Here is a 27010-nt window from a genome sequence, read left to right on the forward strand (position 1 = left end):
TAGCTGTCCCAGTACACAGGACTGCTGACACACCACTGGTGGAGGAGGAGAGGGCTCAGGGTGGACACTGGCAGCTGGTTACTTCTGGCAGCAGGCAGTGCTCCACCCCTGCTCCGAACCCTCCCGCCGTGGTAATAGGTAACCGTTATGCTCTTCTTGATACAGGAGAGAAGGAATCACCCCCTACAGTAAAGGAGGAGAAGCCTCGTACCCCTAAGGCTGGGAGGTCTGCTGCCACCACTGCGAATAGGAAACGTAGGGTAGTGGTGGTCGGAGACTCTCTGCTGAGGGGGACGGAGGCGCCCATCTGTCACCCTGACAGTTCATCTCGGGAGGTATGCTGCCTGCCGGGGGCCCGTATCCGAGATGTTACAGAGGCATTGTCGAGGATTATCCAGCCCTCTGACTACTACCCCTTGCTACTCATCCATGTGGGCACAAATGATACTGCGAGGTGTGACACTGAGCGGATCAAGAATGACTACAGGGCTCTGGGAGTGCGGGTGAAGGAGTTTGGAGCGCAGGTGGTATTCTCTTTGATTCTTCCTGTCAAAGGTAGGGGCCCGGGCAGAGACAGGTGCATCGTGGAGGTGAATGCCTGGCTGCGAAGATGGTGTCGCCAGGAGGGCTTTGGCTTCCTCGCCCACGGGATGCTATTCGAGGAAGGACTGCTAGGCAGAGATGGCCTTCACCTTTCGAGGAGGGGGAAGACCCTATTTGGACGCAGACTGGCTAACCTAGTGAGGAGGGCTTTAAACTAGGTTCGACGGGGACAGGTGAGCAAAGCCCACAGGTAAGTGGAGAACATGGAGACCTGGGAGATGGGTTGGAAACAAGAGGGAGCGTGGGCTATAATGGCAGAGAGAAAGGAGGGTCAGGGCAAAACTGGGAGGCAAGATCAAACCAGTATCTTAGATGCCTAGATACAAATGCGAGAAGTATGGGTAATAAGCAGGAAGAACTGGAAGTGCTAATAAATAAATACAACTATGACATTGTTGGCATCACTGAAACTTGGTGGGATAATACACATGATTGGAATGTTGGTGTGGATGGGGACAGCTTGCTCAGGAAGGATAGACGGGAAAAAGGGAGGAGGCGTTGCCTTGTATATTAAAAATGTACACACTTGGACTGAGGTGGAGATGGACATAGGAGACAGAAGAGTTGAGAGTCTCTGGGTTAGGCTAAAAGGGGTAAAAAACAAGGGTGATGTCATGCTAGGAGTCTACTACAGGCCACCTAACCAGGTGGAAGAGGTGGATGAGGCTTTTTTTAAACAACTAACAAAATCATCCAAAGCCCAAGATTTGGTGGTGATGGAGGACTTCGTCTATCCAGACATATGTTGGGAAAATAACACCGCGGGGCACAGACTATTCAATAAGTTCTTGGACTGCATTGCAGACAACTTTTTATTTCAGAAAGTTGAAAAAGCTACTGGGGGGAAGCTGTTCTAGACTTGATTTTAACAAATAGGGAGGAACTCGTTGAGAATTTGAAAGTGGAAGGCAGCTTGGGTGAAAGTGATCATGAAATCATAGAGTTTGCAATTCTAAGGAAGGGCAGAAGGGAGTACAGCAAAATAGAGACAATGGATTTCAGGAAGGCAGATTTTGGTAAGCTCAGAGAGCTGATAGGTAAGGTCCCATGGGAATCAAGACTGAGAGGAAAAACAACTGAGGAGAGTTGGCAGTTTTTCAAAGGGACACTATTAAGGGCCCAAAAGCAAGCTATTCCGCTGGGTAGTAGAAAATGTGGCAAAAGACCACCTTGGCTTAACCACGAGATCTTACATGATCTAAAAAATAAAAAGGAGTCATATAAAAAATGGAAACTAGGTCAGATTACAAAGGATGAATATAGGCAAACAACACAGGAATGCAGGGGCAAGATTAGAAAGGCAAAGGCACAAAATGAGCTCAAACTAGCTATGGAAATAAAGAGAAACAAGACGACTTTTTATCAATACATTAGAAGCAAGAGGAAGACCAAGGACAGGGTAGGCCCACTCCTCAGTGAGGAGGGAGAAACAGGAAACTTGGAAATGGCAGAGATGCTTAATGACTTCTTTGTTTCGGTCTCCACCGAGACGTCTGAGGGAATGCCTAACATAGTGAATGCTTATGGGAAGGGGGTAGGTTTGGAAGATAAACTAAAAAAAGAACAAGTTAAAAATCACTTAGAAAAGTTAGATGCCTGCGAGTCACCAGGGCCTGATGAAATCCATCCTAGAATACTCAAGGAGCTAACAGAGGAGGTATCTGAGCCTCTAGCTATTATCTTTGGGAAATCATGGGAAACGGGAGAGATTCCAGAAGACTGGAAAAGGGTAAATATAGTGCCCATCTATAAAAAGGGAAATAAAAACAACCCAGGAAACTACAGACCAGTTAGTTTAACTTCTGTGCCAGGGAAGATAATGGAGCAAGTAATTAAGGAAATCATCTGCAAACACTTGGAAGGTGGTAAGGTGATAGGGAATAGCCAGCATGGATTTGTAAAGAACAAATCGTGTCAAACCAATCTGATAGCTTTCTTTGATAGGATAACGAGTCTTGTGGATAAGGGAGAAGCGATGGATGTGGTATACCTAGACTTTAGTAAGGCATTTGATACAGTCTCGCATCATATTCTTATTGATAAACTAGGCAAATACAATTTAGATGGGGCTACTATAAGGTGGGTGCGTAACTGGCTGGATAACCGTACTCAGAGTAGTTATTAATGGTTCCCAATCCTGCTGGAAAGGTATAACGAGTGGGGTTCTGCAGGGGTCTGTTTTGGGACTGTCTCTGTTCAATATCTTCATCAACAACTTAGATGTTGGCATAGAAAGTACACTTATTAACTTTGCAGATACCAAACTGGGAGGAATTGCAACTGCTTTGGAGGACAGGGTCATAATTCAAAATGATCTGGACAAATTGGAGAAATGGTCTGAGGTAAACAGGATGAAGTTTAAGAAAGACAAATGCAAAGTGCTCCACTTAGGAAGGAACAATCAGTTTCACACATACAGAATGGGAAGAGACTGTCTAGGAAGGAGTACGGCAGAAAGGGATCTAGGGGTTATAGTGGACCAGAAGCTAAATATGAGACAACAGTGTGATGCTGTTGCAAAAAAAAGCAAACACAATTCTGGGATGCATTAACAGGTGTGTTGTGAGCAAGACACAAGAAAGAAGTCATTCTTCCGTCTACTCTGCGCTGGTTAGGCCTCAACTGGATTATTGTGTCCAGTTCTGGGCACCGCATTTCAAGAAAGCTGTGGAGAAATTGGAGAGGGTCCAGAGAAGAGCAACAAGAATGATTAAAGGTCTTGAGAACATGACCTATGAAGAAAGGCTGAAAGAATTGGGTTTGTTTAGTTTGGAAAAGAGAAGACTGAGAGGGGACATGATAGCAGTTTTCAGGTATCTAAAAGGGTGTCATAAGGAGGAGGGAGAAAACTTGTTCATCTTAGCCTCTAAGGATAGAACAAGAAGCAATGGGCTTAAACTGCAGCAAGGGCGGTTTAGGTTGGACATTAGGAGAAAGTTCCTAACTGTCAGGGTGGTTAAGCACTGGAATAAACTGCCTAGGGAGGTTGTGGAATCTCCATCTCTGGAGATATTTAAGAGTCGGTTAGATAAATGTCTATCAGGGATGTTCTAGACAGTATTTGGTCCTGCCATGAGGGCAGGGGACTGGACTCGATGACCTCTCGAGGTCCCTTCCAGTCCTAGAGTCTATGAATCTATGAATGGGGTTACCAAATCAGTTCATCCCATTTGAGTCATCTTTCCCCAAATAGTTGAGTTAGTCAATTTACAGATAACAAGTCAACCATTCCTCTCAATTCTTTTCCTCCCATCAATCACATTTCAAGACCTGGCCTTTACTTTTACAGCCACAACGCTTAAACACATTCAAAAAGGTTCCAGATTAACCACATCCCATTGTGAAGGCTGACAGTTAGCAGAAAAATTGGCTGCCAAGTTTGTCTTCAGGCCTTCAGTGAAACAGAACTTAAACCAACCCAATGCATCCCTTACTCATGCAGGTGAACACTTCCTCACACAAGCAATCCCACTGAGCCAACGTCTGCTCTGCGAGATACTGAGTTCGTTAGTCATACGAAATATAACGTGCACCACTCTAGCATGGCCCAGAACAGGATGCCAAAACAGAGCTACTTTTTGTTTCTAAGGCCAAAATGAGTATCTAAGTGTTGGCCTCCCTGATCACTCCACCTTCCCTTTTCTTTGTATTATGTTACATGACGCAAGCCAAGCATACCTGCCAAAGGAAGGGGGAGGTGTCACCTTCCCATATGGCCCACCTTGTTGAACAATTCCTGCTGCCAAGAGGACAGACAGGCTACATACTCCAGTAGGGACCTAATGACACGCCACAGTCATTCACCGGGAAGAGTTTGCTTTGAGGACAGCTTGTGTGCAATAAATGATTAACCAACTGAAGCCAATGTCCTTAGCTGAGAAGATCTTCAAACCCGTTCCCAGGGACTATACAATCTGAATACCTACACAAGCAGCAATGGCCATGCATTGCTGAAATTAGCAGTCAAGTCATATTTTTTTTATCAGTCACCAAGACTAGGTTATTAGAGAACTGTGTCAAGGTAGAGTGACAAATCTTCATGGGCACAGCAGGCAGAGAGGAATTCAGAAAGGGAGTTGAGGAAATAACTCAGGCACAAATCCTCAATGGGAAACTCCATCCAAATAACAGTAGCTCGGAGAGACTGGGGAGATGGCAGAAATGACCTGAATACCTGTCAATCTTCCTGTATTCCAAAAGATTATTTTTTTTAAATAGCCAAAATGAACAGCTTAGAAAATTTGCTTAACATGAAAATATAGGGCCAGATGTTCCACAGGAGTCAACAGCCTTGGCTCAGTTGTCTTCAAGGGAGTCTGGCTAATTGACATCAGCTGAGGACCTGACCCCGGAAATTTGAAAGAGGCTGCACAAACACTGGTACCTCATTTTTTAAAAAAATCATTCCAGGTTGTTTGTGGGAAGAGGACGGCAATGTACCTTAGCTACGGCAACATCTTATTACAATGCATCATCTTTCTAGTAAAGAAAATCCTCTCAAGTTCAGCATTAAATTCATAAACAAGAACTGCACCAAAAGGTCTAACTGGAGTTTAAGAAAAGAGATAGTAACCCAGAATATTAATCTAAGTATTAATAGCAACAGCTACTGTACACAGCTGCAAAAAGGATGGTGCAAACCAGTCTGTGGGAAAATACTCCCTTTCCTGAATGCCTACGAAGCAGACCCAGGTTTTTACCCATTCTTAGGTTTGAATTAAGCATCAGAACACACCCCACTAAAATGGTGCTACGTCGATTAGCCTATAGACTCAGTAGATCACTTATCTCCTGGCCACTTTGATCCATATCTGACAAATCCTTAGGCCAGAAGCCAGCATTAGTGAGTGAAACCCTGTAAAGAATAAAAAAAAAAAGCCTTGGCAAGTTCAAGTTTGCGGCATGGTGCTGCTTTTAAAGCCTCTTATGGATTTAAGGCAACCGTTTTCTATGCAGCAGAATTCTTAGGAAAGAGAGACAATTTTTACCTTTACCACATCCAAATTCCATGCGTTATAATCGAATCTGGGACTGCATATAAAGTTCCCAGTCTTATCAGAGTTTCTGAACTGAGTCATTCCTTCCATTCAGACTGGGAGATCCTAAATACCTTAACAGGTTAAGCATCCTAAAACCCTCAGTCAGAGGAATATGTATGCTGCATATACACTGCCTGTATTGTTCAAACCCATTAATAGCACTAAGTCCTCTACGTGGCGAGCAAATGGACAAACAGGACCAAAGAAATGCATTTCTAGCTGGCTGTCTAAAGAGATGAGATGACAAACCTGCTTTGTTTGGTTACTTTGAGCCCCGTCATTAACATTTGCTGTCAAACACGAACAGGCTGTGGACAGGCTTGGAATGTCTTACTTTCTTCAGCTGTAGCACAAGCGGCTTCTCAAACCATCGAGGCTTCATGCAAAGGGCTCAGATGGACCCACCTGAATTTTCAAAGTAGCAAATAACCCAGTCCTGCAGACATGCCGTCTCCTGGCCGGGTGTGAGGGTGCACATGCACACACATTGGCACATGCACAGAACCTGCATGCCAGCAACAGATTTCCACACCACAAGAAGCACATTGGGAGGGCTGTTCGGAAGCACTCAGCGTTGGCCCAGGTTCTGCTCCCACTGACATCAATGGGAGTTTTACTGTTGACTTCACAGGGGCAGTTAGGCCAGCAGAGTAACTTCTGGGATTTATTAAAGGTGCACCAGGGGTGATGCCCACAGTTGCACCCCCAATTTGAAGTAGCATGAGGAGCCAATTTCCCTCCAAGGAGCATCACCAGGGGTCCCTCTGCACCCAAGAAGCAGGATGGCAGGAAGTGGCCCCCACTACTTACACCAGGAATTGGGGTTTATCAGCCGGCCAGGCCTGTTGCTTCTTTCTCCTGCCATGTACTTAGCCCTCTGCCGGGTTGGTGCGCCCCAGGTCAGTGTGACTTGGAGTTATCACTCCATTGGGATGAATGGGGCACTTCCCTCTCTAAGGAGCTATTGTTTCAGGCTCTCCGCACACTCAGGCAGATGTCACTGCAAGGGTGAGACACAGAACATTTTCAAGCATTTCTTGGCAGCCACTAGATCTAGAAAGATTTATATTTAAAAAGTAAGCTTTGATCCTGACATAGTTCTCACTCCAGGCACTTGGGCCATCGGCATGAGCCAGCAGTGCCTATCCCGGGGCTCTCAAACTGTTGTACTGGTGATCCCTTTCATACAGCAAGTCTCTGAGTGCGACCCTCCCCCACTTATAAATTAAAAACACTTGTTTATATATTTAACACCATTATAAATGCTGGAGGCAAAGCGGGGTTTGGGGTGGAGGTTGACAGCTCGTGACCCATGTAATAACCTCATGACCCCCTGAGGGGTCCCAACCCCCAGTTTGAAAACCCCGGCCTATCCCTTAATCTGACCAGAGTGTTTTTGAAAATCCTACTTGTTAAATATTCCATCCCCAAATAGCAGCATTTTTCTCGGGAGGGAGGGAGGGGGGAAGAAAGATGACAACTTCCTCAGCCCCAGGAAGAGCTGGAATTTGCTATTTTTAGTCAATTAGCCATGGGAATTGGAGCCTTCTTAGAAGTTCTTCCCACTCACAAACCTTCATCAGCTTAGTTCTCTTTGCCCAAATTCTCTCTTCACAATGCAAACACTCAAAAGCAAAGAAACCAACAGATAAAGTCACAGTTATGTCCAAGACAACATCCACATCCAAGCACTAGCCCCAATACACTAATGGCTTCTCTAGCTCACTCCATTTCAGTTCAGCCGGGCCTTCCACACGTGCACCAAAGAGCTGAACATCGCACTGCAATGCTCAACCTTATTGTACACAAAGCCAGTGATCTGCCCATTACTTTTAGGGGAAAGTGCTGCCATGATGGGGTTACATTAAGATCGTTCTCTGACAATTGAAACAGCTTTGCTTAGGTTTTTTTTCTTTCTTTCTTTTTTTTTTTTTTTTAATTCCAATCTCCTTTGGTTATCAAAATCACAGCCATTTCTAGAACTTGAACTTCAGGGTTTTTTTTAAGGATGCATATTTTTTTCCTCTTAATCTCTTTTCAAAAAGGGGAGGGGAGAGAGAGAGGAAAAAACACTGGTGTCTTTTTAGATGACCTGATTCTAAAGTGACCGTCTATCATCAAATCTAATGTTTAAGCAGCCATCTGTTTTAAAAACCACGGATTTCTCACCGCACAGGTATCTCGTGACTCACGCAATTAGTGCATATGCAAACTGTTGACAGATTCTCTCTCAATCTAAAAATCTGGTTAGTTCCAGGAAGTCTGGAGGGGTAGGAATGAAATGACAATTTCTCCCCAATTATTACTGATGCTTCTATCTTCTAGATCTCTGTCACTCTTACCAAGATACTTAACCGGAACAATTTCTCTTTGCCTCTCTGGACTTGTTTCTCAGAGAGAATATGTTAACTTGTCATTCACCTGGCAATGAAACCCACTGATCAAGTACAGGAGTTTGTAGACAATTTTTTTTAAGCAAAATTATACCTATCTGTATCTCTTTGAAAGACTGGACGGCTGGTCCATTGAATGGGTCCGTTTGCAGTAGCTGAACCATCCAGTTCACATTTGCATTGTGTGATCAATTAGGCATAAAATTGTCTATTCCCAGGATCTGCACATTTGTATCCACTAATTTATAAGCACTAAGGCCCAATCCAGCAAAGAGGCTTTTCAGATGCTTTACATGTAAGAGTTTGCTGGATTGGGGGTCTGACAACCCAGTATAAAACTCACAATATCGTATCCGGCTACTAAAATGCTCGGTCCTTCCCACAGCCGGTGCACACCGCTGAACTTGCAGCCGTAGACCTATAACCTTTGTTGGAGATTTACGAAAGGCGCCACATTGAAGCAACATCATGACTATCTGAAAATCGTTCCCTACCATTGCTTTAAGTATCACTTCAGGTTGCTATCATGCAAAGAGACATTTATTGTGCGTATGGGTCTTTCAGTCAAGGACAAGGGAGAGAACATTTAAAAGAAGAACAGGGAAACGAAATTGTAAAACCTCACCCAAATCACCATGGGGACTCAGAGGCAGGTGTACCACCTGAAATGCTTCTTTTCTCCAACCAGCTAGATATCAAGCTGGCAGTGTTGCGTGATCAGAAAGTATAGTGCAGTGGGAATTGCTCTTCTGCTGTGTAAGGGACTTTGGAGACCTTCTCTCCTCCTAAGAAAGGTGTATTTCTGTTCATATCGTCCCTTGGAAATGCTGCTGGTGTATCTTAATAATCCTGGGTGTTTCAGACGGTCAGTTCCCACTGCGTATTAAATTTAACTCACTGTGAATGACTCTCTATTATTTTAGAAAACTTCACAACAGAGAGGAGAGATACATCTCGGCTGGGGCACTCACTATTGGCCCAACTCTGGCCTAGTTTCTGTCATCTGTGTCTACAACTGATTGCTCTGGCAATCATTTGCGGGTGCAAAACTTTCTTTTATTGAGAGGGGCATAATGAGATGCTGGATTGAGGCTCCAAAGAGTGAGTGAAGCAGGGGGCTGCACTGAGGGGTTATGTTGTGCTACCTAATGTGGGAAACAGACATTAAGAATAGTGCCTTTGAGCAGAGGGACCCCAGAGCTATCTGAAGAGTTTTTTCAGGGATCATTGCATCCGTCACAGAAATGCAATTACCTCGGCGTGGTACACAATTGAGTCTAGGCAGGAGAATAAAGAGTAACTTCTCCAGTGAGAGCTACAGAGGGAGGTCAGGGAGGCAGAATGTAGTTATCGGGATTGGAATCAGAGCAGCACTAACTGCTACTAGTGGGGGGTGGGGATATCTTGAGACCTTTAATGACCATATGTAGCCAGAGCATCTCCAATAAGATGGTGTCCCTTCATACTATATTTGGGCAGTGGAGAGAGAGAAAAACCCCACATATTGAGGCACCCACACCACTTGCTCTATGGCTGGGTTTCCTTCCCGCAGTCTGGTTCTGAGTGAATCCAACCCTACCCAGCGCTACCAAGTGAACACAACTCAAACAGTGAACACCACTGTTAAGAGTGCCTGCTGCTAGTCCCCAGGGCTGTTACATCGGCAATACAAAGCGACTTGGCTTCCATCCACAACAGGTGAGACAGTCAAAGTGTGTGCATGCATCCAGGACAAGCTACGTCACAGTGTCACAGCTCAACCAGAGACTACGATGGGGATCATGGGAATTCACAGAGGGCCTGGTAGGGATACATTAAAGCCCTCCCCAGCACAAATGAACAACTACCCTGGCACTCTACTAAGAAGTATGAGGGGATTTCTTTAGGCTATCCCCTGGGCAGCTTCCACCTAATTTCCTAACAAGCAGGGATATAAGAACCTATGGGGACAGACTAGCAGAGAAGAAGCAGGTGGACTCAAGAGAAGAAGTAGGAGGTGTCTTTCCTGTGACACCTGGGATCTATGAAGGCTGAAGCAACCACCCCTTATATCGTATGCCTGGATGAAGCGAACCCTGGTGTGTTTTTCTCTGGACTGTGACTGAAGCAAAACTTGGTGTCCTAGTGAGAGAAGATACAGCTGAGACAAGCTCTCTCTCCTTGGGAGCAGGCTGGTGGTTGCTACTTTTAAACAACACCATGCCTTGTCCGTAGACTAATTCCCCACCCAGACATGCACCTTCTTTGGCCCAGTCTCCAGCCGTCCTGCCACAGAGTCTCCATCACCAACAACATTTCCCTCAACACACAACAAACCCCCATCAGCCTCATCACTGGGACCTCGCCAAGCTACCAAACGAGATGGGGGTACCTAACTTATTTAGCATACCAAAGACTAGTGACCACCTGTGAATACTGAGACCGCAGGGGCCACCGACCTATACAAATGCACCTCTCTCTGCCTCAGTCCCATGATTTTCCTGTCTATTTATCTCTTGAGTACTGTCTACATCCTAGTTTGGGAGGTCTCTGGGACAGGGCCTGTCTTGGTGTAGTATCTAGCACAATGTGGCCCAAACCTTTTTTTGCATCCTGTAGGCACTACCAGTAATTAGCGAAACAATCCAACATATTTTCCCCCAAAATACATTTGATTAAGCTCGCCCAAGTGGGTATGATGCAAGCGAGTCCTTCCATTTAAGTACACTGTCTATCATGACAAACGGCAGGTCACCTGGGTCAAAGAAGGCATTTTAAAGCATCAGTTCCGCATAGGCCAACCCCTGTTGGAGTGAGGAGTATCAAAGTCAAAGAGGAACCAATGGCATCTAAGGACAGGCCAGAGCCTGAAAGTCGAATTTTCAAAGGACTACCATTCCAATGGAGAGACTCCTGGCACTGCGGAGGGCTCCTCTCTCCAACCATTTTTATCAAGAGTAGGCAAGATTCCAAGCGCTTGCCATGTATGGCGTATTTCAGGCTAGCTAATTTTCACAGTGGCTAACATGTTGGCAAGCCATCTGTCTAGCCTAGGAGTACTGCTGTGTATTAAAAACATGCCAACTACCAGTTGTAATTGGGAAACATCTTTACAGTCACAAACAAGGCTCCTTGGATTCTCTAAAAAGAAAGACCACCACAGGAACCCAGACCACCAGGGTTTTCTGAAGTGAACCTTCTCTGCCAGGCCAGGGTGCCAAACACACAGGCCAAACTGTGCCTAGCATTATCCTGGAGAATAGCCCGGCACAGTACTCAGCATCATCGGAGTACAGCAAAGGGCTCCTCTGGACTAGGGCTCTAGAAAGATGAGATACTGGTACCATTAAGCATAGTGCCTGATCCTGAATTCCTTGCTCAGGCCAAGTCCCTCTGCAGCCCTTTGCTTCAATGGGGGTTTTCCCAAAGTAAGCAGTAAAGGACTGGGGCCAGAGAATGAGGCAAATGCATGAGATACATCTCTCATTGACAGGCAAGGTAGATGTGTCCATTTACACCAGCGCCACATTTGGTCCCGGATATTTAATTACTATGTATAGAGGGCTGGGGGGGGGAGACATTTTTCATTTTCTTTAAAAATGCATCCCATTGCTTTTGTAGGAAAGTCTAAATCTAAATTTTTTTCCCTCCAGTTCTATTTGTCTTATGGATGACCCTAAAGCAACTATACATCTGTTTTTTTCCCAAGGACAATCCTGATTTTTCATATGATATCAAGGGAACTTCTCACAGGAGGCCAGAGATATCCCCGTTTTTCATTTAAGTCAATGAAAACATGGTTTGTTTGTTTTTTGATATAATTATAAAATATTTGCTCAGAGTCAAATTTACTCTGTGTTTCCCAACAGAATGAGGGCTCGGTGCGATGAGCAGCATTTGGAGTGAAGAGAAAAGGAGTGCAGAGACTAACTACTGCCTTCTTTTGCTCAGAGAAAACGTCAACATTTGCTCAGTATTTCATGACAAATTCATGCCATGAAGTTACTGTGAAAACTCCTCCTCCACTCCATGAATGATGTACCGGCTGAGTGAGAAGCTGGCAGTAACAGAACCAATACACTTTTCTTGTTATGTGCACTGTTGTGAGACTACTTCATGAAACTAAAAAAGTCACCACAAAAGTGTCCCCGATTTTTATTTTGAAATTCTGGTTGGCTTAGGTAGACCCAGTCTGTGAAGTTGGATTCCAGAACCAAATTCACACACGGTTTGGGAGTAATTGAATTATGTGGTTTGGATTGGTTCATTTAAAAGACAGGGTCCAGATGGAAAGTTCTGAACTTCCCTGAAGAAGTTCAAGAGTGTCTATAATTCTGGCTTGGTTCCCTTATTGTTACAGCCATATATTGATTATATTCAAATGCAAAGAACACTACACTGAAATTAAGGTTATATTTTAAGCAAGAAATTTAAATTCATTTAAATTCAAAGAAACACTGCAGTTATTGCACACACATATCTACAGGCAGGTTTGATATCTTACCCTCTAGAGCATATATATTCTTTTAATAATGTAAAACAGGTTACAGTTAAAGGCCAGATCATTTGCTGAGTAACTTACGTTGTTCTGATATTTTCATTAAAGTAATATTAAAAAGGGATTCACTGGTTCATTGAGTTCAAGGCGAGAAGGGACTTATCTAATCTGACCTCTGCACAGCACAAGCCATAGATTTCCCCCGTGATTCCTGCTTCCAACCCCACAACTTATGGGTGAGCTAGAGCATAACTTTTAGAAAAGACATCCAATTTTTAAGGTAAAGACCAAGCGACGAGGAATCCAGTACACCCCTTAGTGAGTTGTTCCAATGGCTAATTACCCCCACTGTTAAAAAATGTATGTCCTAGTTCCTGTTTGCATTTCGCTGATTTCAACTTCCAGCCAGTGGCTCCTGCACCCTTGCCAGAGACTAGATTAAAGAGCCCTCGCCAATGAGAAATCTTCTCCCCTCTGTAGATACTTCTAGACCACAATCAAGCCACTTCTCAACATTTCTCTTGGATAAACTAAATAGGTTGAGCTCCTTTAGCCTCATTGCAAGGCATGTTTTACAATCTTTCCTGCAGCCAAACCTCAGTTCAGTGAGCAGTGCCTTGCATCACAGTACATTCATCATTGAGCAGCATAGGCTGAGAGTTACCATACCTTAGTAATAGCAGGATGTGGAAATAAATGTGTACACTACTCCCGGGCTTGAAAATGGAAAGCCGGGGCCTGCCTACTCTTCCTTGACCGTCTGACCAGAGGGTTAGCGGAGCAGGAGGCAGGCTGGTATGAGCCTCGGCTGTCATGCTGTGGCTTCATTTTTATCACTGTTGCATAAGGACCTAGAAGATAATCTTAGGCGTTTTCCAGGATTTCACACGTGCCCAGCTCTGAAGCTGCACTGGCTTACACCTGGCATAGCGGGGGAAGTTTGTGAAGGGGCAATTAATAAAAATGTGAAAACTCAATGCCAAAATCCAATCAAACTCCAACAAAAGGCATGGCAAAAACGGGCACACCTGAAGAGAGGGTATTCCTCCTCCTGCTCAGCCTTGAAAGCACTTAGCCTGTGGATAGCCCTGTCTCATGTAAGAAGAGAGATGCAGGATCAGGCCCTTTGTTGGCTGTCAATCAGGAAACAGTAGCTACATTCAAGTTGAACAAAAGCCTATTCCAGCATAGTGGGGCCCCGAAAGCCAACGGCCTGAGAACAGGCTCTGCTATTGCCACTGAAGTCAACTGTATTTAGTATTCATATTACTTATGGCGATGACAGGAAGTCATTCAGACTGAACTGTTCCTTGGAAACAAAACCTATGAGAATAAACCTGCAAAGACCCAGCCAGTAAGCAGAGGACAGCATGAGTGTCGCAGTGTGGGAGAGCCCCTCTGGCTAGAGGCAGAGTGGTTGGTGGGATTAGAACATACCCAGGAACACAAGCACAAGGTAGCGGATACGTGGCTGATGAGGACTGAAGCCCAGAGACAGGGTACAAAGGAGTTGCTTGAGCTGTGTGGGTGGAAGGTGGTACTATCCTTTGTACAAGCAACTCTTCTCCGTGGATACTGGAGAACTCCTTCCTTCCCAGCAGCTGAACCAGATTTGTTGCAGGTTGAAGAAAACAACTAATTTGTAAAAAGTCCCTCTGGTTTGTTGTGCTAGTTTCTTTTCCCCTCAAGGTACATCCACACTGCAGCTTCCCAGCTTGGGTAGACGCTAAAACCGGCCACATACCTAGAGGCAGCACAGGAGAGAGCTCGGGCTGGCTGGCTGGATACATGCTCAGGCACTGGGACCGTACTGGGGTGGCTGGGCCCAAGCTGCCTCCCGGGCTATTCCCGGCTACACTGCTATTTTTACTGTTCGCTCAAGCGGAGCTAGCGCGTCTGTCTGCCCAAGCGGAGAAGCACACTCCCAGCTGCAGTGTAGACAAATCCGAAGTGACGCTGGGGTTGCACTCTGAATTATTCCGACCCACTGCAGAATGCAAAAATTAAGTCATTGTAAAAGCAAATACATACACCAACTTACTATTCAGAGCCGGGAGCGTCTTTTAAAATCGATACCTGCTGCCCTTTAGTGAAAGGCTATCGGCAGTATCCACCTGAATTGTTACCCTAGACACTAAAACCTTTACCTGTCACAATAATAATACAGAGTACGGAGAGAAAATTCAAGTGCCATTATGTGTTTGATGAACCACAAAGACCCTTGAGAATGTTCATATTAATGAGAACATATTATGTATTCAGAGCAGAGGCACTGTAGTGTTTAGAGTATAATGTACCTTTAAATGGACACTGTCAGCTGAACAATCACACTGTGTCCGAGACCGAGAAAAGCTACCTGCAATTATTATTTTTATCACCTAATGCGAGAGCTGAAAGAGATTAGGGGGGAAGCAGCTCGCTCATTTCAGTTGGTCTCCTCTGAGAGCTGGGCGGCACGCACTGCGTGAGCTGTTCGGAAGCACAAAGGATCGCTGGGTGCATGGCTCCCTCTGGAAATCAATGGGAGGTAAGAGGCACCCGTCATTAGTGCCTCTGAACATCTCCCGCACCGTGGGTGCAGTCAGTGTCACCGCTTCCCCCTGGAGTCGTGATTTCCAACGGGGGACAATGCATTTGGCAAAGCACAGTAATTGGCCTAGAGACCCAAGAGGGTCACCTGCAGGAGCTCCCCCTGCTCCTGCACAGAAGGGGGACCGGCTGCATCCTCAGCACTATATCCCCTTCTGTCAGATGCCACCAAGCACCCAGGGTCCACCCCACAGCAGTGCAAAGAGTGGGTATGGGCCTGGAGTGGTCACACTAGCCACCCTCCAGAGATTGCCACAGTCCACTTCCCCCCTACACCCCCTCTCCCCCGGCACTCAAGGAGTCCCAGCAACAGCTGCAGCCAGAGGAAATCCCCAGCTATGGACCTGTGCTGCAAGCAACCGGAGCTCAGTGCGGACCAGAGCTGGTGCAGAGAAACAGGAACGCAGAGTACACGAGTTGGTGATGGGCAGGCAGGCCCCTCACCAAGGGCTGCAGCAATCCTGGGCCAGGATGAGCTGGCCATTGCAGATAGTGTGCAGCCTGCGCCAACAGCCAGGAGACCCCCTTCCATGAACACGAGGGCTCTGTGGGACACCAAGGGGGTGTTCAGAGCTGCGGTAACGCCCGTAATCACATCATGACTCGCACATCCTGCCACTGCTCCCCCCGACCCCCCCCACACCCCACTGAGCCTGCATTTCTGTAACTACGACGCCAGTTTGTGGGTCTGCGGAGTCGGTCCGTCTCTTTTCCCCATTGACTCCCCCCCCTCAACCTGTGCCTGCCGTCAGTCCGGTGACTCTACAACAGGGTCTAAAAATTACCTGCTTGGGCCAGACTATGAAAACTGGCTTTGATATCACTTTAGAGACCCCCCCCGCATTTATTTCTGAGGCTTTTCTATCAGTTCTGTTGACGTCGCTATATTGCCCCAGTAGGCACAGAGAACGGCTTAAGCGCCTTCAGGGACTGGATGTAGTGGGAGGGGGAGACATTTTAGAAACACGGGACAGCAGCCACTGCAGAGCCCAGCCTCCTACAGCAGTGACGTTTGGCTATCCCGGTCACCGGGCCCCCAGAGGGTTCAAAGGCCCAGTCGTGAGAACACGTCTTCAAAGAGCAGGCCTCTCCCACATTCCCCTTTGAAAACGGCCCTGGTTTTCCCAGCCGCCCAAGCCAACCCTTGAGCCCTTTGAAGCCAATGTCTCAATTGGTTCTATTCTCAACTGGTCCAAGATACAAACTGCTCCGTTTACAGCACCTCCAAAGGGGTTTCAATGAAAGCCACAGCCAACTCTGCACTAGGGAATCGAAACCGGGCGAACCAGCTCCGCCAAGCTTGCTCACGAAAACCTTTCAAGCTCAAGCCCTTGATCAGCATGCACACGGCTCCCACCGCTGCTGACGGGAGTCGCGGGCGCAGATCAAGGGCGGCGCGTTTACTGATGAACAGGGAGTCAAAGGTGGCACCTCTGAGCAGACAAGCTGCCAGGAAAGATGCGAGGAGAGGGAGAGAAGCCGGACCGAGCTATTTTTCCTCTTCATTTGTTTTCCCACTGACTCTAATTAAACTGGATTTAGCTCATGAGCCAGGAGAGATTTATTTATTTATTTTGAAGTGCCTCCTTGCTGCCAGACTTCCTCCCAATTCCCCTAGCTCCGATTCGGAGAGAACACCTTGACCCAATATATGCAGAGCATCAACCATTTCCTTCTATGGAGATGCAAGCAATGTGCTAATAAGCCACTCAAGCCAGCCGACAGAAAACGCTTTAAATGTCAAGAGGATTGTTTTGGAGTTATCATCTTCCTACTCTGAACGCGGCACAGTCGGCGGGGTAGCGCCTGCCTGGGTATAAAAGTGGAGTAGGGTCCACTGGAGACAACAGAGCGGCCACCGCTTACACCCGCTGAGGATACGGCCCGCTCTTTAGCGTGCTTGAAACGTAATGTGTTTTAATGATATTTATCCGATCTATAAAGGTGGATTTTAGCTGCCCCTACAAGGAAAGCATTACACGCCATGTTCCACGCGCCCATTTTCCTGTCGTATTTTGCCAGATTTTGGCACCATTCCAAATATCTTTGCCTTTCCTGCCGGTCACAAGATGCTCCAATATGAGAGAGACATGGTGGGCGAGGGAATCTCTTTCCTTGGACCAAGTTCTGCTGGTGAACGAGACAAGCTTCGGAGTTCCTGACCCCCTTGGCTCTCTCCTATCCTGGGACCAAGACAGCTACAACACCATCACCGCAAACTCTACGATATGAAATTTACCAATGGACTAATCCTGCATTACTGACTCCCGTAACTAGCACTCAGTAACACTCCAATAGAACTCCTCTGGTGCATAACGGCTGCAGTATGTGTCTGTAAAAATAGTACTTCAGTGATGCTTCAGCCCGATCGAAAGCCCACTGATGTTGATAGGAGCGTCTCCATTGACATCAGTGGACTTTGGATCCACCCCCGAAATTCATTTAATCGCAGTTATTTAATGTTTTCCTACAAATCGGTGAACATTTCTATACGTTGATTCTGCTCCCTGGATCATGCTGGTGGCAGCACAAAACCAGTGCAGCGGAGTGCAAAACCAAGCCAACATGTTCCTCTCCATTAAAATCCAATCCCCTTTGCACGGTTCACCCATGGAAAATGCTGCAGCATGTGACCTATTGCATTTGGCAGCAGCCTCTAGGACCGCCAAGAAAAGAATCAGTTTGAAAAGCCATTTCTATTCATTTGTGTTGGTTAATGGGCAGGTTGATGGGCTAGATTTATTTCCCTCTCTCCACATTCTCTAAGTGCATTAGCTTACATGCAGAAAATGAAATCATCTCCCAGCATTAATGAAATCTCAGTGATAAAATATGCGGGGAGAAGAGGGAACAGCCTTCAAGGGAATCTAAGTGGGTTGATTTAAGAGTTAAAGTTTTGAAGGATGGGCTGCTCAGTAAATGGTCCTGGAGTTAGCGGTTGTAGAGCGCATCAGCTGCTTAGAAATGCATAGCACTGCAGCAGGACATAATACCTTTCCTGTTCTCGGGTGAGACTGCTTTGGTTTCTGTCACACAATATCCAGAATTGTACAGGGTTAAACCATATGATACAATAACAGCATTCAAAGATATCCATGACGGGGAGCCCTGATTCAGAAAACCAGCCGTACCATTTGGGGGTTGGGTAATTAAGAGGCTGGCTTTTGAATATAAGAGCTAATGATCAGCTATTTTCCTGAGCCTAATTAGTTTTCCTAACAGGGAAAATGCATTAATGTTGGGGTTCCCACCTCCATCCAGCCTCACTTGTGTCACTAGCTTCAGCCAGAGTATTAGGTAAAAGCAGGGTCAGCTATGACATACAGCCATCAATATTGCTAAAGCCAACAGTCATTAATCTCCTTCTCTGGTTCGCTGCTAGCATGCAGCTAAAAAACAAAAGCAGCAATGTAGCTGACAAAAGTTCTTTCTTGACAAGACATGACCACCAGTTTATGTTGAATGGCTGGCTGTATTTTCTATACAGGATACTTCATCAGACCCCAAATCAAGTCGCCATATGGAATGCCAGGCTCAGTTCTTATTTTTAGATCCATTGATTTTAAATGTGCATCTTTGTAAAACATAAAAATATTTTAAAATTAAGCCTGTTGGATAAAGGTTTTAGCAGGCATTAAAAAACAAACACACCAGGAGCAATCTTTCTAGTGCTTAGTGTCAGGAGCGCTCACCCTTCCACATTAGTCACGGCAGCAAGCGAAAGGATCATCCTTCACTTACCCGGGGTGCTTTTTGAGAGGGAGACACTTCCCTGTGCGTATTTCGTACTACGAGATACTGGTGTCAAGCTGGCCATCGCATCGCTTTGGCCCATCTCGCCGAAGCCCCGAGCACTATGTCTATTCTTTTCAATTTCTCTCTCTTTGCTTCGGGGTTCATTTACAAACATTTTGAGGAATGCTACTCCTGTTACCCAGGTCTGTCAGTGGGGTTTTCAGCTCTGAATTATAGATGCTGTTATAAACTAGTTTGTGTGTGTGTAGAGATGGACACACATTACATACACATGCTTCTCTTTATATGAAGATCCCTGTCTTTACATACACAAACTTGCACTCACCTTCAGCAGTATTTTGACACCAACGAATTGATGGACATTTATGATTACTAAGGGCCGGGTCTTTCATGGGGAAAGAGCACGGAAGTAACAAACATATAAAAAGAGAAAAGATGTGCAAGACATAGGCATGTAGTGAAACATGGAGTAGCACACTGCTGGAGGGATGACCACCAACTAAGGCGAGGAAGAGCAGCCTATGGAATACACTGTGCGTAGCAGAGCCAGGCCTGCTTCTGGGAAAGGAGACTGGGTTGCATTTACGTAAGCTGTGGCTGTGAACCTCTTCGAATTTTCAAATGAGCCTCCCTCCCACCCACACATGCTGTTTTCAGACAGCCACCGTACGACTGGTGAAGCCATTGCTGCATTTAGATTATATATATCTCACCAACAGGGCCGGCTCCAGGCACCAGCATTCCAAGCTGGTGCTTGGGGCGGCATTCTGCAAGGGGCGGCAGTCCCTATTGTTTTGCCCCCAAGCAGTGCGCCGAATCGCCGCCGCGGGCGGCAGGGGCAGTCCATGTGCCCTTAGGGCGGCAGGCGCATTTCCACGGTGGCGGCAATTCGGAAGCAGCAGCTTCTATGTTTAGCTGTCCGGGGCGGCTTCAGCTAAACACAGAAGCTGCTGCCGAATTGCCACTGTCACGGAAACATGCCTGCCGCCCTAAGGGCACACGGACTGCAACCACCGCCCGTGGCGGCAATTCGATGCACTGCTTGGGGCGGCGAAAACTGTAGAGCCGGCCCTGCTCACCAAAACACTTATAGCTGCTCATCTCAAGTTACTTGTGCAAATTGTTACAGAGTTGGAAATTTTGTCTCTAGTATAACAGGCCGTGATTTTCTGTGACTCCTTCCATTCTTCCTCCAGGCCACACCCCCCACCTCTGATATTATAATTTTGGCAGTTCATCCAGGTTGTGCCATTTCCCCGCTGTAATTCAGTTTGTTGTAATATCACGCAGAAGGGTGTGGATCGCAGTCAGACTTTTCAGGGGAGCTTTGTAGTAATTTGCTGCACTTTTCTTCATTCTGCAGCATGCAACGCATGGGAGTACTTGACTCTAAGACATAATGGTTCGGAGTGCCTGGAACAATACAAACCATTTATAACAGATCCAAAAGCCTGTGAAATTCGGCATCCTTGGCCTAAAGAGCTTGTAAAATTGACATAAGAATTTTGTTCTCTCATCTTTACTACATCCTTCATCTTTACGGAACACAGTTTATTCAAGTTATCTAATAACAACACGTCGTGCCCATATTAAGCCTTCTCACCAAGATAGTTTCACACTGCACTGCAACTCTTCTGTAGAATAGTAACAGTAATGTTCTGAGCACTTACTTTTTATGCGTTAGTAACCATGCATGGCATCCAGAGAGAAGTAATTTAAAAAGGGGAAAGTGCATGCAGCACTTGAGTTTTTCGAAGAATTATTTTGCAGAAAACAAGCTTGTTAAAATTAAGGAGGTGAAATAAATAAGAGAAAAGCCACTAGGCTGGAAGTCAAGTAGGTCGGAGGTCTGTTCCTAGCTGTGCGCTGACCTGCTGTGTGACCTTGAGCAAGTCACTCCACCTCGTCGAGCCCGTGTCTCTATCCACCCAAAGAGCTTGTACACGTGGTGTTAAACGGGACTACGCAAACAGGTACCTTCTAGTTCACACTAGAAGGGTCTACATGGGGCAGTTACAGCGCAACACTTCAGTACGTGCTCCAACTCACCCCCACCCCCCGTAGTCCGCACTGCCGTTAATCGGTCTTCCAGGCTCACCTGGAATATTATTAATAATTTAATCAGAACTAGTGGATAGAGCACTGGGCTGGGACTCAGGAGCCCTGGGTTGTATTCTTGGCTCTGGCACTGAGCTGCTGGGTAACTGTGGATAAATCACTCCACATCTCTATGCCTCCATTTCCCCATCAGTAAAATGGGAACACTGAGACTGACCTCCTTTGAAAAGCTCTGAGAGCTACTGTTGAAAAGCACTACGTAAGAGCTAGATATTATTATTACTAATAATACTTTGAAGTAATGTTAGTTTAAAACAAATGTATACCCACATTTATCTTAAGAAAGTGAACTGCATTCTTCTGGGATCTGGAACCTAGGTTAACATGAACCCGTGGTTTGCATTTTAAAATACAAAGGGCCAGACCCCACTGTTACCAGTCAGCAGCGCTCCAGTGAAGTCCAATGGCATTTAGACCTGTTGAGGAATTAGCCCAAAGACAAGTGATATTAAAAAATGAGAAGGGAAAAGATAGTGAAATTTCTTTGCCTACTACTGTAGTCAGGTCCATTTTGGACATTACTTATTGTCATTATTTATCTATGAGTTTCATTAAGTGGGAGGGTGTACACAAAAGAGGATGAAGTCCCTGCCCCAAGGAAATTACAATTTGGCATGATCCTGCTGTCATTGAAATCGGTGGAAAAATTAACATTAAACTGCAATGGGTGCAGGACAGGCCACCACATTTTCAGGATTCTTGGTGCAATATTGCCACTAGTTTTCCAGTCAAACAAAAAAGAAAAAAAACTATGAACAAAACAATTTCAGGCACAATTTTCAAAGGCACCTATATTTTCAAATATCAGAGGGGTAGCCGTGTTAGTCTGGTTCTGTAGAAGCAGCAAAGAATCCTGTGGCACCTTATAGACTAACAGACATTTTGCAGCATGAGCTTTCGTGGGCTTGCATCCGAAGAAGTGGGTATTCACCCACGAAAGCTCATGCTGCAAAACGTCTGTTAGTCTATAAGGTGCCACAGGATTCTTTGCTGCTTCTATATTTTCAAAAGTGATTTAGGCACTAAGTTGCCAAAGTGTGCCCACGTCACTTTTGAAAACGAGACCTAGGCAATTTGGAACTTTTACTTTTCCTCAAAATGATTCCGGAAATATAGAGTGGGATTTTCCAACAGCTCCCACTGGAGCTAACAGGAGCTTTATTATGACTGCTTAACTTCAACGGGATGCTGAGCCCTTTGGAAAGTTACTGTTCCATAACGTGGTAACAGATGTGAGACCTAGGCTTCAAGGGACTGTCTTGAACAATGTGCCAGACACGAATGGACTCTTGGAACAAAACATGTTACATGGTTTTCCTGGGGAATATCTACGGGGAGGCAAATGTAAATTTCCCAGGCTCCAGTTATCCAAACCCAGCCTTTTGAAGCTACACCCTGAGGACTGAGCTATTGTCTGCTGATCAACTGCTACATGAGGACAAGATCAAAGACCTAAGCTGCATAAGGGAAAGACTGAACTATTCATGATTGTTCTGGTTCTGAATCTGAAACTGTTAGGAACTTGTAACCATAGGGGAAAAATCAATTCTGGGTTTTGATGGACTGACACCTACCAGGGCCTGAGGTTGGAGTTGGGGTGATCTCTGGGGAACTTTTTTTAGGATGCACACAGGTTCTTTTATTGTTTTACTACGTTTTCCCTGTAATGCTTTCACCTTAAGGATAAATGTGCTTGCTTATAAAGGGCTGGGTTGTAACTTAGAACTGTAGGCCATTACGCTGTTCATAGCCTCTGGAGAGAAAACAAAAGTGCAGATGCTGGCCTGTTTAGGCAGTCTGGCTTGCTGGGAATATCACAGCATAAGCAGGGAACCGTGCAGCTGGAAAGCCCCAGGCAGGACAGAGAGAGTCGTGGGTCTCTGCCCAAGAGAGGTGATGGCTGAGGAGCTGGAATCCTAGACTGGTGCCCTCGAGGAAGAAATACATGTGTCATTGCCCTAAACCGATATATTTTAAAACAAACAAAAAAAGTGAGGAGCTTGCCAACTGAAAAACAAGACTGAGTTTAATGTATAATTTTAAAAAATCGTATGTTCACGTACAACTCAAAAACCACCTTGTCTCCCAACATCATGAATGTCTGCAGGTCCCTAGTCCATCACAGAGACCAAGTATAATGTGCACTACAGAATAACAATACATCACATTTAACTCTTATTTATAAAGAACTCTTAACCCAGATGTGCAATCCTTTTTTCAGTAACAATTTCAGCAGAATTGCAAGCAACCAACTAAGGGCACGATCTCCTTCATAGATGCCCATGCACAACATATAAGCCTTAACAAATACTCTCCTATGCAATGCAGAAACTTATGTTCCAAGAAATCCAACAATGTGTGTCCCTGTGCTTGACAGGCGAAAGGATGCATTGGTGGCACACAGAGTGTAATGCTTCAAGTCAGTAATGCAAACGCTAAGGAAAATCCTCATGACAGTTCCTAATGTTTTGAATTACATCAGATTTCAAAAAACCTCCAGCCATAAGTTTGCTTGCAGGGGGGTAATGGACACGAATGGCCTATTGCATTCATGTGTGTACGCACATCTGCCAAAAGAAGCGTGTACAAAGATTCCTTAACATGTACTACCACAATACTCTTGTGAGAATGGGAGGCATAAGAGCCATGACACACACCGCGCTACGCTGCTTATGTAATGTCGAGCAGTAACTAGAAACACTGGGACAAGTGAGAGACAGAGGAACGCATTTAGCCCTAAGCAAACAAGTGCAGCTTATACTGTAGTTAACAGGGTTGCATCTACTTAGACCAGTAATTGATGTGACCCAGAGCTCCCTCATCCCCAGGCCACCCCTTGGCTATCAATGAAGTAACACGGGGTCCCAGAGGTGTGTATTGTGCTTGCGCTCCACCAGCCCCATAACGTTACTCTGCTCTTTGGACTTTCTGGTTTGTTACGCTGTCACAGCTTTATCGTAGATTACAGCTGCCTATCATATGTACCAAGGTCTCCTGTGAAAGTGCTGCATCTACCGTACAGCATGTGCGTCTCTTCTACTTGGAGGGGTTTTGCATAGCCTACCTTTTGATACCATTTTTAATGACCAGCTGATGAGCTAAATAAAGGACTGATTTACATTCTGGACAATGCCTTTGAAGGCAGTAAGGCTGCATGAGGAGGAAAATCAGCACAGATTGTGGCCCTGTAATTTCCAGATGCACAAAATCATTGTGGACAAACTACTTGCATTCATCTAATCTGCTCCTCCGGGCTGCAGTGCCCATGTTCAAATTCCCATCCATTTGCACCAATAAAAACCGTGCAAAGCCAGCTCTCAAATTACGGGTTCTCCCCCACCCAGAGCAATGCATTATGTTTTTAACAGGTGTGTGCCAGTGCAAGCAAGAGAAATACAGACTGATCTTAGATGGGGTGATTCACAAGCCACTGTAAGAAACGTAACACGGCTAATGAGAAGAAACGTTCCTACAGTAAAATGTGTCCTGTAAGTTGATCCCTATGGTGGCTACTCCAGGCTGTGGTATGTTACAGATCCTGGTATTCCGGGTTGTCTGTTTTACCACCCTTCATGATTGCTACAGCAGCCACTCTCCAACATGCACCAATTTGCTTCCCTCTCCATGTCTAACTGGGATATTTGTCTTCTCTGAATCTGCGCTGTGCCAACAGGCTGGGGTCAGCATTCCTGACACCAGGATGCTGTTGCCAGGGCAGGCATCTGAATGAGAGAAATTCACGGGGAAATGCAAAATAAATACATCTAAAAATCCTCTTCAGGGAGCGGGCGGGAGCCAGGAGCGAAGCGCCGGCTCCTGGCTGAAGGGAGGAGCTGGCTCCCCCACACACACACACACCCCCTGCAGAGGGGCTCCCAGGACCCCTGGAAGAGCCCGGGCTGGATTTGGCCATGAATTGGGAGCCCCGCAGACCCTGGATCCCCGGGTGGCTGCGGACGCGTGGCTCGTTCAGCAGGGAAAGCGTATTTCGAGGGTCCCCCGTCCCGTCCCGCCCCACGCCTCCCTTGGGGGCTTGCTCCACGTTTGCTCGGGCAGCGGGGGCCCGGGGTGGGAGCCCCACTCCGGCCTCGCTGCAGCCCCGTTCCTGCGCCCCAGAGCTGGATGATCCCAGAACGGGGAGGGTCCCAGCCGGCGGGGCACCGCGGCCGTGTGGCGCCCACGGACAATGGACCCCCGGGTGTGTGTGTGGGGAGGGATCGCTCGCTCCCCGCTCCGGAGCGGGGACTCCGCTTTCCGTTCACACGGCGGCTCATCGCCGCCGCGCGGCGGGGAACCGGGACAAATGGGTTTACAGCGGCTGATCAATGGGTCTCTCAGCTCCCAGCCCACGCCGCCCGCTCCCTCCTCTGCCGCACACGGCCCAGGTGGGAAGTGAGGGCTGACGGGTCCCTGGACCGAGCCCCCAGACGCGCTGTTTGCAGCGGGAGCCCCGTCCCCCGACCCCACCTTGAATGCGCCTCCGTCCAGCCCCGTTCGCCCCGACTTGCGGTCTCTGGCCGTGGGAACCCGGGCTCTCGTCGGATGCCAACGCTCATGGCAACGGGGGTGCACAAAAAGCGAACTCCCCGCACGTCCCGGGCCCGGTCTCTCCGGAGAAGCGGGGGGGGGAGGGAGGAAATGAGCCGGGGGGAGGATGGGGGGGTGCATGCCGATGGGGGGGGGGGTCAGGAGGCAGGAATCCTAAGGGTCGCACACAGCAAGTTTGATCCGGCGCCGCAGGTCGGTCCCGCGCCCCGGCTCACAGCCACGGACCCGGGGGGGAGGGGGGGGGCTCCAGTCTTGCAATGCACAACGACACCCGAGCAGTGCCCCCCGCCCCAGCAGCCCGGCCCCAATCTGCAGGGGGGGGACCTGAGCGGGCCGGGGGGGGTCAGTCCCACCTGGCTCTGCCCCGCGGCGGAGAGCCCCCTCCCAAGGTCAGGCTGGGCTCGGCTCGGCGCGGGGCGGGGGGGGGGACTCACCGTACACCCCTTGGCCGGAGATCCCCTCCAGCAGCACCGTCAGCAGCCACACCAGCCCGTACGCTAAATCCATCTTCGCGGCGGCGGCATCCACATCTCCAGCCCCGGGCGGAAAGGAAGCGCGGGACCTGCCGGCGGCCAGTGCCCGGCCCGGGCTGCTGCCCGCCGCGGGGCGCACCGGGGGTGGGGAGCTGCCCTGCCGGGCGGCCGAGGCCGGGCGATCCTCTGCCCCCCGCCGCCGCCCTCCAGCCCCGCGGGGTCCCCCCCGCTCGGGGTCTGTCGCCTTCACCCGGTCACTCGCCAGCAGGACCGAGCCGCCCGCGGGGCCACCCCAGCCGGCTGCCCGCGGCCGTCAGAGGCCATCGCCGCGCGGCCCCCGGGGCATGGTGCGCGGAGCCCCGGGACCGGCCCCCCGAGCCCCTCCGGCGGGGCAGCAGCAGCCGGCGGGGAGCGAGGCGCGGCTGCCCTGCGGCCCCCGGCCCGGGGCGGATCCCAGCGGCGGCGGCACGAAGCGGCGGCAGCGGCGGCGGCCCGGGGATGCAGCGTCCGGCGGCGGCCGGGCTCGGCGCGTGTGTGAGCGGCCAGGGGCAGCCGGGGCGAGCGGGGCGGTCACGTTGCGCTCTACGTGCGGGGAGCCGGGGCTCGGGAGCCGCAGCCCGGCGACGTCAAAGCCTGCGTGGCTCGGCCGCCGCCGCCGCCGCCTCCTCCGCCCCCTTCCCGCGCCGGCGCCGAGCGGCGGGGGGCGGACGCGCCGAGGGAGGCGCTGGGGGGCTGCCGCCGCCGGGCGCCCCGGGGGAGCCGAGGGGCCGGGCGGCCCGGCACGTGGGGGGAGGCCGGAGCAGAGCCCGGCTGGGGGGGGAGGAGGAGATGGCGGGGACACTCCCGCCCCTGCCCCTGCCCCTGCCCCGCCGCCAAGGGGCCACGGGGGCTGGACGTGGCGGAGCTGCAGCGCCCCCCGGCCCGCAGGGGTTTCCAGCAGATCCAGGGGTCACCGCTGGGAACCAACTGGCCTCAGCTCCGCCACTGGAGAAACGGCCCCACGCCCCTGCAAGG

The 27010-nt window shown here is 48.2% G+C and overlaps 1 protein-coding gene across 4 annotated transcripts in view; it reads right to left on the reverse strand.

The window, feature by feature from the left end:
* The window catches only part of MDGA2 (MAM domain containing glycosylphosphatidylinositol anchor 2), a 633934-nt gene extending 607686 nt beyond the window's left edge, over nucleotides 1–26248 (reverse strand). For all 4 annotated transcript variants that reach the window (XM_045015357.1, XM_045015355.1, XM_045015354.1 and 1 more), the window contains exon 1: nucleotides 25958–26248. In XM_045015357.1, the coding sequence (XP_044871292.1) occupies nucleotides 25958–26030 (73 nt within the window). In that variant the 5' untranslated portion in view covers nucleotides 26031–26248. The remainder of the gene's footprint in view (nucleotides 1–25957) is intronic.
* Nucleotides 26249–27010: the final 762 nt, after the last annotated feature.

Source organism: Mauremys mutica, chromosome 4, assembly GCF_020497125.1.
Source record: "Mauremys mutica isolate MM-2020 ecotype Southern chromosome 4, ASM2049712v1, whole genome shotgun sequence".
Taxonomy (NCBI): Eukaryota; Metazoa; Chordata; order Testudines; family Geoemydidae; genus Mauremys; species Mauremys mutica.